Here is a 13,663-nt window from a genome sequence, read left to right on the forward strand (position 1 = left end):
GGCGAGAAAGAATCTGTTCATTTGAGAGGCTATTCTGGTTCCCTCCCTCTCCCCCGCTGGGAAACAGCTGTAAATGTTGGCGTTGGAGCAGACGCCGTCTGAGCTCCCTAGGGTCCTTCCTGTCCCTGGTGGGGAGAAATGATTTCCCAGGCTTCCCAGCTTGGGCTGGGGGTCTGGGGAACAGAGGTCTAGGGGTCAGGGGGCCAGGGATTTTCCAACTGTTGGGGGCCTGGCCAATGGTCTTGTCTCCAGACAGGGTCAGCCACCGGGCAGATGGGTCACTGGCTCAGCGGCTCCACAAGAGGAATCCAGACCGCACCAATCTCAATGCCTTCCGGATGCGGCTTTGTACCTTCCGGTTGAGGCTTTGTGCAGGAAGCGAAGAGGCCCCCCCCTCCCCGAGGGCCTGTCACCACAGGCCTGGACAGTGGGTGGAAGAGACCAAACCTGAGTCCCCAGCCTCAGTCCACTAGCTTTCCCCATCAAAGTGCTCAGGGTTGGCCAGGGTCACACCTGCTCCTCCACTTTGGGCAGGCACCAGGGGAGGCACCGGATGAGCGAAGGGCTGGGCCCCAACCCCAGAGAAGCCTTCTCTAGCTCAATGAACTGGAAAATAACCCTGAACCAGCACTTGAGAGACACCGCAGGCTGAAACGAAGGCTGTTCCCACATCACCCTAGGGAAGCAGCATGGCTTAGTGGAAAGAGCACAGGCTTGGGAGTCAGAGGTCTGGGTTCTAATCCTGGCTCCGCCATTTAACAGCTGTGTGACTTTGGGCAAGTCACTTAACTTCTCTGTGCCTCAGTTACCTCATCTGTAAAATGAGGATTAAAACTGTGAGCCCCACGTGGGACAACCTGATTACCCTGTTTCTACCCCACCCAGTGCTTAGAACAGTGCTTGGCACATAGTAAGCGCTTAACAAATACCATCATTATTATTATCACCCTGCACTGCCACTCTGGCCTTGGCCACCAATGTTGGGCCCCACTGTTAGCCTTCAATGCTGGCCTCTAATATAAGCCTCTGATTTTGGCCACTAATGCTGGCTTCCAATATTGGCCCCCAAAGTTGGCCCCCAATGCTGACCACTAATATTGGCTTGCAGTGTTTGTTTCCAGTGTTGGCTATCCAGTCACACAAATGAAATTGAGATGATTTTGAAAGCCAACAAAAGAATGACTATTAGTGGGCAATGTGTGGATTGGCCATGTGATCTGGAAATGGAAAGCTCTTTGCCTGTATCATTCTCCCCCAAGTGCTCAACCCAGTGCTCTGCCCACATTAGGCACCCATTACAGTGCTCTGCACACAACAGATGCCCAGTTCAGTGGTCTGCACACAGTAGGTTCTCAGTACAGTGCTCAACCCCCATTTGGCCCAACATACAGTACTCTGCACCTAATAGAAACACATTTCAGGGTTCTCCTGGCCCAGAGTTTTCATCGACCTTACCTAGTGGATTGCTCCTGGTAGTGGGACTGTGGGTGCTTCCCTCCCAGAGAGGGTTCACAGACTCCAGTTTTCTGCCTATTAGAGACCAGTCGAAATTCCCCCTGAGGCGACCTCAGTGAATATGTCCCTACCCCCTCCTTCTTTGGAATGCTTTCACACACCCCACCCGCTGAGCTGATCCGAGAAGCCCTCTGCCTTTTAAGGTCTCCATTCCAACTCAGATAGAGGCCCCCTGTCCTCTCCGCCTCATAGATGGGGGAACCACTGGGGCTGGAGTCTGGCCCTACACTTGGCCCATTCTCACTACTGTGAAATTCCTCGTGCACTGGATGCTCGTGGAACAATAGAGAGAAAGTCCTTGCGAGGTCAGCCAGGTCAGCCCCTCCCTCTCTGCCCTCAGAATCTCCCCGCCTGCCAGCCGCCTGCAATGTAGGCGGTGGGGGGAGGGCTGGGGCAGGAACGGGAGAGTGTGCCGGCAGAGGAGGAACTGGAGAAATGGGACAATGTTGGGGTGGGAGGTGAGGAGAGGGGGCAGTGTGAAGGTCGGCGGCTGGTGAGGAGTTGGGAGAGGTTGGAGGTGGGGGGCAAGATTAGGGGAAGCAGCCAGGAAGGATTCTGAGAAGGTGGGGTTCTGGGGGAGCCAGCTGGCTATAGATCATGAAACAGTTCCTGACGAAACCAGAATTGTTACGCCAACACCCTGACCGAAACTGCTCGCTCCTGCACCTTCAAACCCTTTGACGATGTGGGGTGAATATCAAATGCTTTAAGAGGACAGATCCAAGGGCAGAGCCCACATAGATGGGATAACCAGTAGGGGAAATGAAGGAGTAGTCCGGGAAGGACTCCGGGAGGAAATGTGGTTTTAGGTAGGATTTAAAGGTGGGGAGACTGTAGCTCTGCCAGATATTAAGGGGGAGGGAGCTCCAGGCCACAGGCAGGATGTGGGCAAGGGGTCAGTGGTGAGCTAGATGAGATTGAGGAAAAAAGAATAGGTTGTCGTTAGAGAAGTGACAATGATAATTGTATTTGTTAATCACTTACTATGTGCCAAAAACTGTTGTACGCGCTGGAATAGATACAAGGTTATTGGGTTGGACACAGTCCTCGTCCCTCACGGGGGGTCTCACAGTCTTAATTCCCATTTTACAGATGAGGGGCCTAAGGCACAAAGAAATGAAGTGACATGCCCAGGGTCACACAGCAGACAAGTGGAGAAGTGTGCAAGCTGGGTTGAAGTCGATGTTGAGTAGTTTTTTTAATAAGGCGGTAGATGGGAAACCATCAAAGGTTATCAAACGCTTAGTACACTACTCTGCACACAGCAAGCTCTCAATAAATACAAGTGATTGAGAGATTAATCATTCATTCATTCAATTGTATTTATCGAGCGCTTACTGTGTGCAGAGTACTGGAGTGGGGAGATGTTGATTGAATGGTGTTTAGAAAAATGATCTGGGTTGCAGAGTGAAATAAGGACTGGAGAGCCAAGAGGTAGGAGGTGGGGAGGTTGGCGAGGAGGCTTATGCAGGAGTCAAGGCAGGATATGGTAAGTGTTTGGATCAGCATGGTAGCAGTTTGGAAGGAGAGGAAAGGGAAAATCACTTGCAAACCACCTTGAGGGCAGGAATCGTATCTACCAACTCTGTTGTACTCTTCCCAAGTGCTCAATATAGTGTCCTGCCCACAGTAACCACTCAATCAATATCATCATTTAAATGATTGTTGGAGGAAATTTTTCTTTACTCCCTTTTCCTTCTGCAGTGACTTTGGCTGCACCCATCTGACAGGAAACATTTTCATTCTGAAGTTTTAGGATATACTCCAAACATGAACATGGATTCCCTTTCCTGACCATGGACGATGGAAAAGTGGAAGTGGCCTTCTGGGTTGCCTGCAGGGGAGAGTTCACCTTGAGTGGGGTGGACATTTTGGGGACTTTTGCGGGGGTGGGCGGGGCAGAGCTTCTCAATTCCCCAGATGCAATGCATCCTGAGGAGTTGGCGGTGCTGGGGCCGTGGCTTCCTATTTTGGGCAGGACAGTGAGACTGCACGAAGTGGTATAGTCAAGCTAGCATTTGGCCTGGCCGAGACAAGGTGGCTGCCCACTGCTCTGGTCCCACAGGTAACCTCTGAGGGAGGTTACCTCAGAGGAAGAAAGATTTGCAGGACACTTTCAGAAGCCTTTGGCCAGGATTAATTCCCATCCATAGAATCTATTTCCATTCTCTCACGATGGGTTCCAAAAGTTTGGAGAGACTAGAACAGTTCAGCTACTCTGACAGCGAGTGTTATTTAGAGTTGGTTGTGGCTTCCTTCAAATGTGGAATGTCCTCTTACTAGTGAACTGCAGGATCTCTCTCCAGCACTAGCCATTCAGGGCTTCCATTTCTCTTTGGCTCTGGCTTCCTCCTTGGGGCCAGGACCTTCAGTGACCATGGGTTGGGGCAGGGCAGTGGAAGCGGGCATCCAGCACCTATTAGGAGCCTTATGGCCTAGTGGAAAGAGCACGGGCCTGAGAGTCAGAGGGCCTGGGTTCAAATCCCAGCTCCACCACTTGCCTGTTGTGTGACCTTCGGCAGGTCACTTCACTTTTCTGTGCCTTGGTTACCTCAACTGTAAAATGGGGATGAATAGCAATGTAATGTTGGTATTTGTTAAGCACTTACTATGTGCAGAGCACTGTTCTAAGCACTGGGGTAGATACAGGGTAATCACATTGTCCCACGTGAGGCTCACAGTCTAAATCCCCATTTTACAGATGAGGTAACTGAGGCACAGAGAAGTTAAGTGACTTGCCCACAATCACACAGCTGACAAGTTGCAGAGCTGGGATTCGAACCCATGACCTCTGACTCCCAAGCCCGTGTTCTTTCCACTGAGCCAAGCTGCTTCCATGAAGACTGTGAGCTCTATGTGGGACAGGGACCGTCTCTGACCTGATTATTTTATATCTACCCCAGCGTCTAGAACAGGCTTGGCTCATAGTAAGCAATTAACGTGGCTCAGTGGAAAGAGCCTGGGCTTGGGAGTCAGAGGTCATGGGTTCGACTCCTGCCTCTGCCACTTGTCAGCTGTGTGACTGTGGGCAAGTCACTTAATTTCTCTGTGCCTCAGTTACCTCATCTGTAAAATGGGGATTAACTGTGAGCCTCATGTGGGACAACCTGATTATCCTGTATCTACCCCAGCGCTTAGAACAGTGCTCTGCACATAGTAAGCGCTAAACAAATACCAACATTATTATTATTATTATTACCATAATTATTATTATTTCCACATACTGCCTCTTCGCTCTGCTCACCAGGGTGAGGAGAGTGGGCTGGGGTCTCCATTACCAGATCTGGAGCCCAGAAAATCTGCAGCAGGACTGTGAGCGGCGGATCTGTCCTTCCTGTCTTCGGGGAAGGGAGGGATGTAATTGAGACTCTCTAGCCAGCTGGACCATTACTGGGCCACCGGGAGAGTCCTGTCCTGAGCAAACAACTCGGCTGGGTTTTCTGTGGGCAGCAGCCCCCTGTGGTCCTGTATGTTCTCTTCCCACTTGGGGGCTGTCCCATCAAAACTCTCTGCAGATCAGTCTTCCCCACCTTCGGTATGAAACAGCCCATGCCCATTCTTTCTGCGGGCCTCTGAGAAGGACATTGCCCATGGCAGACGAGAATTGGGCATCAATGCAAATACGTTCCTGTCTCCCAGTGTCCTCCTCCAAAATACTTTTCAACTCTGCTCACACTGCCTTCAAGAGATATGGTTCCTCTGACGGTCCCAAGACTCTGAAGAAATCACGTTGGCTGTAGCCTCTCCCATTTCTGCCCCCAAACAGCTGCCCTGCAACTGGTTGTAAAGGGCAAAATGAACTGCATCTAATGAAAAGAGAGTCCGCTCAGATCTTGCCAAGTGATGTGGAAGGTTGAAGTCATTATCCAGACCAAGCAAACCAAAGTCAGCTGCTTTCTTCAGATTTCTGAGTATTTCAGGGAGAAGCTCTGCTGAATGATCTGGGTAATTCACCGATTCTCCACTTCTCTTCCCTAGTGGCAAAGTGCCTCACATAAAACCTCCCCAGACCTGGCTTTCCAAGCCAGCTTCTCCTTTCAACTGGAGATCATTTCTCATGACTTAAAAGTCACAGCTGCAGGTCAGCCAATTTTGTCCACAGCATTGCATTTCCTCACTTTGCTCCCCATCAAGTTGAAAAAGCAGATTTTATTGGCTCAGGTCTATTCTTCCTTTGCATTAAGTTGAAGCTGTAAAATACAGCTCTGGACAGAAACGGCGGAAAATGGAAAGGGTCTATTAGGTAATCTGAAAGGAATCCACTTCTCCACTTTCACTAAACACAGACAAGTCCCAGGGGGCAGCAACTCCCCAAACTTGAATTAACAAATGAGCTCTGTGTGAGAGGTAAGATCATGTTTTCCATTGTCATCTTGACACGAAACAGGCACTGTTTCCAACCCCTGACATGGCCTGCCCAGCAGACTCTCCGTTCCTTCGGTTAACCCCGTAAGGTGAGTTGTACTGGTCGGAGGATGGAGACGGGGAGATGGTGGGCCCGGGGTAAGGAGAAACATAGCCAGCGGATGATTCCTCAGCTGTTTCTCTGACTTGGACTTGGCTGGAGAAGTTTCTAGCAACTGAAATCCCCCAGCTAGCTGGGTTCAGATCCAGCGGCATCACAGTCTTAAAAACTCTAATGGCCGAGCGACTGTTCCTGCCGTTAGCCCTCTCTGAGCTGGGCTGGTGCAGGGTCTCTACAGTTCACCATTCCCACTTGGACTATTTTAGTTGCCAGGCCCATTAAGTGGCATCTTCTGCCATCACCCTGGTACTTTCTCTTGGGGGGATGGGATCCTGTGTGTGAGCTTTTTTGGATTTAGGTCACACAGAAAGCAGGAAAACAGAGGGGCCGTAGACAGCTATTCCAACAGGCTGAGCTGAGCTGCACGTCCCCAGAGACGGCTGCAGGGATCTCTGACAGGCCAGCCTCTACCCTGGGGTGGGAATCCCTGCCAGGGTCGGGGGCCAGGCTGGTGGGGTGGCCACTGGGTCCCCACTCCCCACAGGAGGATGCTGGGGACTCCGCTTGTGAGGTCTCTCCCGGGAGGGACTCATTCCGGAGCCTGTTGGTGGAGGGGTCCGCTCCCCCCAACAAGCCCGGCAGGGCCCAGGAGGGACCGTGCCACACCTAGGAACAGGGGGCCGGGTCCCCTGTGTGACTTGGTGCTACCATCAGGGGCAGGTCTCAGCGGGCCAGTCCGGAGCCAATCCGTACATGGGGCGGCTGTCCTCGGCCCAGAGATCTGTGTCCTCTCGGTGGTGCGGGGGCTGAGCGGGCACACTGCCCTGGGCCCTAGCCTCAAGTCCTCAGGAGAGAGGACAGGGACCACGTACCCACCGAACCCACCTGAAGGAAACTGTCTCTTCGGGACTCACCTTGACCACCCACCTCCACCTTCCCAGGAAGGAAAGAACACTCCCTATTTCTGCCACAGCATTCCAGCCAAAGCACCCAGGGAGATCCCAGGTTCTGGAAGAGCCGACCCTGGCCAGCCCACCCCCTCACCTCCAGGCTTCTCTCTGCACTCTCACATCTGGTTTCAATCACACGTTCCTCTTGGTGTGGTGGTCCGCCGGGCTGGACGGCCAAGACTTCCCAATGAGAAGTCCCTGGGCACGTGCCCCGGGCAGAAGAGGAGCTAAGGAAATGTGGGCAGGGAGATGCTAATTAATCAGTCAATCATTGCTAATGCTAATGATAGAGATGACAATGGTGACGACAAGGAGGAGAATGACAAAGATGAAGAAGGAACAAGGAGGAAAAGGGCCCTGAGATTTGCATCAAGGAAAGCGGAAATCTCTCTCCAGCACTTTGAAGGGAGGACTCGGGGTCACTGTCCTTTGCTAGACTAGAAGTTCCTTGTGGGCAGGGAGCAGGTCTACTAACTCTATTGTCCTCTCCCAAGTGTTCAGTACAGTGCTCTGCACATAGTGGACCGGAAGCACCTTCAAGGCAGGTACCATCTACTAACTATCATACTCTTCCAAGTGACTAGTACAGTGCTCTGTCACCTTCGTGCCCCCCGCCTTCCACACATATTATTATTAATAATAATAATTAATAGTGGTATTTGTTAAGTCTTACTAAATGCCAAATGCTGTACTAAGCACTGGGGTGGATACATGATTATCAGGTCAGACACAGTTACAGTCCCACATGGGGTTCAAAATCTTAGGGGCTGGGAGAGCAGGTATTTGATCCCCATTTTCCAGATGAAGGAACTGAGGCACGGAGAAGTGACTTGCCCATCGTCACACAACAGGCAAGTGGCAGGTCTAGGATCAGAACCCAGGACCTCTGACTCCCAGGCCTGTGTTTTTTCCAATTAGTCAACCAACCAATCATATTAATTGAGTGCTTACTGTGTGCAGAACACTGCACTAAGCACTTGAGAGAGTACGATATAACCACATCACAGACACATTCCCTGCCCACAATGAGTTTTCGGGACTAAGCCACACGACTTGTCCTCCACACATCTTCCCCATGCCTTCCTTATGACTTCCCCATGCCTTTCCCATGCCTTCCTTAAATCTTCCCCGTGGCTTCCCTACACCACGAGATCCGGGCAGAACTCATGATGCAATAATTGAACATGAAAACTCCTGAATTTTGCCTCCTTAGAAAACTGCCGAGTGTTACAGCTGCAGGGGAAGGTGGAGGTCTCATTATTGCTCTCTAACAGTCAGTCATCCATCAATCCATCCATCCATCCATCCATCCATCCATCCATCCATCCATCCATCCATCCATCATCCGCCCATCCACCCGCTAGAGGGTAGGAGTCATTTCCTCAGATGGAGAAGGCAAGGGTCCTTCCCTGTAGGAGACACAGCCCAGTCACACAGGCAGGAAGCTCTCCATCGTACCTGCCTCTGTATCTCCTCAAAGTTGCCACAGGGAAAGAAAATCCCACATAAAGTGTCAGTGATTTCAAATTTTCCTTTCCCCTAATCGTGGTCCTTTAATGGAAGATGATAGCTACCCCAGTCAATAGCTGGCTACTTGCACTCACTAGGTGCTCAAAAATACTTCATATCCAGCAGAACATGGCTCTCTCAATCTTCAGAGATTTTTTGAGAGCACACCTCCTCTAGGAGGCCTTCCCCAATGAATTGCTCACCTTCCTGCCTCATGGTCCCAAATGCCCTTCAGCACTTCTGTGCCACCTAAATACTTGAATGCTCACGACCCTTGTAGCACTTATGCACAGATTTTTATTTTCCTCTGTTTCCTCCTACCTGCCATCGATTTTAGTCTCTGTGTCCCCTTCTAGATTGAGAGCTCCTTGAGAGCAGAGATCAGTGTCTATTAACTCTCTTTGAGTCTTCCAAGTTTTTAATACAGTGCTCTGCACACAGCTGACTCTATTCTTCTTGAGGGCAGGGATTGTGTCTAAACAATAATAATAATAATGATTAAAAAAATTAAGTGCTTACTAGGTGCCAATCACTTTACTAAGCACTGTGACAGATACAAGATAATCAGGTTAAACACAGTTTCTAGCCCATATGGGGCTCACAGTCTAAGTAGGAAGGAGAGCAGGTATTTAATCCCCATTTTTTAGATGAGAAAACTGAGGCACAGAGAAGCTAAATGACTTGCCCAAAGTCACAGAACAGAAAAGTAGTGGAGCCGAGATTAGAACCCTGGTCCTCTAATTCCCAGACCTGTGTTATTTCCACTAGGCCAGGCTGTTCCCACTTTCTCTATTTCAAGCTCCCAAGTCCTTAGTATAATGCTCTCCCTCACATTGTAGGTGTTCAATAAGTACTATTGCTCAACTGAAATTATTACTACTCCCACTGTTACTGCTTCGAATCCATCCATTTCTGCTCATGGACTAACCCAGCAGTCTCCAAAGCCTTTTGGGACAGAGCCTTTAAGCCACGAAACGGCACCATGGACCTTGTTTTCCCTCGGTACCTTCCCCTTCTGTGCACAGGAAGGAGACTACCCAGCTGCCCCAGCCTGGGTAGATGGAAGGAGAATGGGAGAGTCTGCCCTCTGGGTCATGCAGGAACCACGGGGCTAGAACTGTATTAGAGTTACTAGCCAAAATGGCAGAAGAGCCCCGAGCCAATGGCTTGGCAGAAATCCCCGGGGAATGGATCTGGCCCTATGTGCCACTGTCGGTGTCACATTCCCGAATGATGGCAGGAGACCCTTCTTTTTAGTGGCAACATAACATGTAGCAGTTGCAATTCAAACATTCGGCTCCCTTGGTCTGTTGGTTTACCAAGCGGTCCGCTATAATCCATTCCATATGGTGGTTCTGGCTCGGGGTGGAGGCGGGGGCGGGGGCCAGTCTCCATCCTCTTGGGGGCGTGGCATTGCCTCTCAGGCTTGGCTGGGTTGGAATGGCAGGAAATTTATCCCAGACCTTGCCTCCCAAGGGAATGGAGTGCTTGGGACTCAGGATATTTTTCCCAAACAGGGAGAACCCCCATGGAGGAGTTTGAGGAGGACTTCGGTTCTCTAGATATGCCCCATATGTGGAGGGGGAAGAGGATGGGATTGCTCTCCCAGGAGTTTCTTGAGCAATTTGAGAGTAATGAGTTGATGCAAATGTGCTGGGGGTGGCGGGCGGGGTGTGAGGGGAGGCTGGGCCTTTAAGGGGGCCAGGAAGCAGGGGTGATGAAGTTCAGAGGGGAACAGTATTCCGAGTATAGATGTGGGAGATGTAGGGGTACGAAAGGGCAGGAACGCAAAAGTCAGAGGTGTGAGGTTGTAGGGGTACCAGGAGGTAGAAATGCAGAGGGCAAAGGTGCACATTGTTCAGAGGATAGAGTGAGGAGTGTGGGGGGATAGAGGTGCAGAGATGCTGGGATGCAGGGGTACAGAGGTGCAAGGATGCAAGCTGAAAGGCTGCTGGGATACAAGACTGATGTGGTGCAGGGTGCAGGTGTAGCGATGCGGGGGTGCTGGAGTGCAGGATTCAGGAATCCAAAGGTGCAGGGATACTGGATGGGGGGGGGGCAGAAGTACATGGGGGTGAGATTCAGGAATTCTAGGGTCCAAAGACTTAGGAGTGCAGGGACATAGAGGTGCAGGGCTGTGGGATTTGTGGGTGCAGGGTTGCAATGGCTCAGAGATGCAGGGCTGCTGGATTCAAAGTTACAGGGGAGCGGGATTGAGGGAGGCAGGGACACCCAGCACCAGTAATCCTGGGACTCCCACTAATTTGGCCACTGGGTTGTGCTGCCCCAGGGGCCCCCGGGGCTCCTGTCGGGTGAGGTGGAAGGAGGGGCGTGGGAGGGGAAAATGGGAGGAGGAGAGGAGCATCAGGGGCCCGTAGCACCCGCCCCCTGCCACTCGACCTCCGCCCTGCTGGGGAGCCAGAACTGAGCCACAGAGGGCCAACAGGAAGACAGGAGAGCGCCGGCCGGCCCCATCTCCCCAGCTCCTTGACAGCTTTGGCCTCCACATCCGAGTGGGGTGGGTGGAGGCCGGTGGAGGCCAGTGGGGGCCGGTGGGGGGGGGGGGCTGGGGGCCGGTCCACCAAAGGGAAGGGTCTCCCTCGTTAGGGGCACATGGAAGTAGACGATGGCTGAGAGGGGTGGGGGAAGGGTGGGAGGGCCGAAGGAGGAGGAACTTTATTTATGATATTTGTTAAGTGCATTCTATGTTCCAGGCACTGTACTAAGTGCTGAGGTAGATTCAAGCTATTCAGGTTGGATGTGGTCCCTGTCCCACATGGGCTAACAGTCTCAATCCCCTTTTTACAGATGAGGTAACTGAGACACAGAGAAGTTAAGTGACTCGACCAATGCCACACAGCAGACAAGTGGTGGAGCTGGGTTTAGAATCCAGGTCCTCTGACACCCAGGTCTGTGATCTATCCATGGAGCCACACCTCTTCTTGGGACCCTAATGGATGGAGAAAGCTGCTACTTAGATTGTGAGCCCCTTGTTGCCAGGGACTCTGTCTGACCCGATCATGTCCTATCTACCTCGGTGTGTGGCACAGTACTTAGCACATAATGAGCACTTCAAAAAACCACATTTATTACTCTTAATATCATTAGAGGGAAGGAGATGAGGGAGAAGGTGATGGGGGTGGGGAAGAGGGAGTGGGGAGAAGGAGAAGGGTTGGGGAAGAGGGGAAGAGCGGCTCGGGACCGACTGCAAAGATTTAGTTCACTCTGGGGGTTGAAAGCTTGTCAAGTGGATGAGCACTCAGTGGGGTGGGTGGTGCCGGGTGAGGGATGATGGGCCGGTCCCACCTTTCTCATGCCCCTGGGAACACCTGGCTGGGAGAGCAGGGCGAGCTTCAGGTTTGCATTTAGAAAAGTGTTTTCTCATGGCCTTCACTCGGCAGGCAGACGGACAGACAGATGGGCAGTAGCCCAGAGCATAGACCAGGTTTGTGGTCTTCTGGATCAAGTTTTCCTGGGGTTCTCCCACCCTGACTTCTCCCTGGCTTCTCTCACTGTAGCAACTGCTAGAGTCCCGCCCCCAGACCCTCCATTCTCCCAACTCTCGGCCCCACCCCTTCCCGACGGATCCACTCCTTGATTTGTAACATTTGGCTTGGCAGGTGAGGGCAGGAAAAGTTTTCAAAAGACCCATTTCACAGGTGGAAACCAGGACCCAGGAGTTTTCTGGGCTCGACTTTCCAGGAAATTACCTGGGCGGGTGGGGGGCGGGGTGCATCACTTCACTAGAAAACTCAACCTGTCAGCATCAGTTCACCCATCTTGCCTGAAGGCGGATCCGGCACCTGTCCGAGGGAGGCCTGCATGTCTGAAAGGAATCTGTCTCTCTGTCCCCCTTCACACAAATGCTGCCCGGCCCGGAGGACCCACCTGATGGGGTTCCTTCCAGAGGGTCACACATCGGGGCTGCCCGTGTGGGGGCTGCCAGACTCCGATGATGCCTCCGGCCCCATCCCACGTGAGTCCCCCCAAACTCGCCCGGCGCCCCGCATCCCCACACCGACAAGGCAGATGCTTCCGGTTCTGCTTCGGAACCAATCCGACGGCTCCGTTGGAGAGGGAGTGTTCATGGACCCTCACTCCAGGGGCCAAAACCCTCCCGGGCTTCCGCCCCGGAGCCCAGCATCTGGCAAACCACCGTTGGCTCAGGTCCGGGGAGCCCCCGACCTTTGCAGCCTGGCCCAGGGAGTTGGGAGCTGGCTCTGAGGTTAGAGGCCAACCCGTCCCTCTCTGGGTCCTTCCAAGACCGTCCACTCAGAGGAGAGGCCAAGCGGGGACCCCGGGGTGTCCACCTCCAACGTGGAACCCACTCAGCCCCACACCTGGAGACGCATCCTCTGGACATGGTCCAACCGAGGCTTGGAGACCGGCCTCTCTTCATCAGCATGAGTCAGTCCAGGGTTCAGCCTCCCCCGTCCCTCTGCCTCCGCCTGTCCCCACACCATTCCCCTCGGATTCCCCACCCCCGCTTCCCACTCGCTCCACCCCCCTACCCTCCCCAGCCCCTGCCACCCCCGGTGCCCCCCACCATCCCCCACCCCTCACCGCACTCCAGAGACCCCGCCATCCCCACAGTCCCAGAGGATGCACAGTTGAACTTTTTAAAATCTCATATTCCGAATGGAGGGTAACTCACCCTGCTGGTTCTGCTGTGCCCGAATCAGTGAGGGGTGAAACAGAGCAAGAATGACCAGAGTCACTCCTTGCACAAAGCTCATCATGTCTAAATATTAGACATGAGACTCTCTGTGCAAAAACAACGGGAGTTCAAGTCCCGTCCAAGTAGCACCATCAACCGCGGTTCCCGCCCCTCCTCGTCGGGCCCCGTGTGAGACAGCCGCTCAGCCGCCTCAGCTCCCGCCTTAAATAGGAACCACTTTGGCTCCCCTTTTCGCCAGCCCCTTTTCCCTTCTGAAATTTGAGAGCTCACCCGGCCCCTTCCCAGCCAAAGACATGATGAATATTGCTCTGGGCCCGAGAGGGAGGCCGGAGAAGGAGGGAGGCCAGGCCGGCCGTGGCGGTGCCGGGGGCCCACGGCCCTCTGGAGGCCCCCGCGCATCTGGAGCCACGGTGAAGCCGACCCTGCTTGTGTACCCCGGGGCTGGGTCCGGCCGGTCCGTATGGCGGGCCACTGCTGGGTGACGGTGCGGTGTCGCTGGCCCGAGCCGTGTGGCTGGGCAGCGTTGTGTTTTTTAACTGTGCTGTG

General features: G+C 53.0%; 1 protein-coding gene across 1 annotated transcript in view; it reads right to left on the reverse strand.

Annotated features, from left to right (window-relative positions):
* Window positions 1-13,308, reverse strand: part of COL3A1 (collagen type III alpha 1 chain) — a 63,452-nt gene extending 50,144 nt beyond the window's left edge. Inside the window, exon 1 of the mRNA XM_029069102.2 lies at window positions 13,094-13,308. Within this exon, the coding sequence (XP_028924935.1) occupies window positions 13,094-13,178 (85 nt within the window). The 5' untranslated portion in view covers window positions 13,179-13,308. The remainder of the gene's footprint in view (window positions 1-13,093) is intronic.
* Between the last annotated feature and the right edge of the window lie 355 nt (window positions 13,309-13,663).

Source organism: Ornithorhynchus anatinus, chromosome 7 (assembly GCF_004115215.2).
Source record: "Ornithorhynchus anatinus isolate Pmale09 chromosome 7, mOrnAna1.pri.v4, whole genome shotgun sequence".
NCBI lineage: Eukaryota > Metazoa > Chordata > Mammalia > Monotremata > Ornithorhynchidae > Ornithorhynchus > Ornithorhynchus anatinus.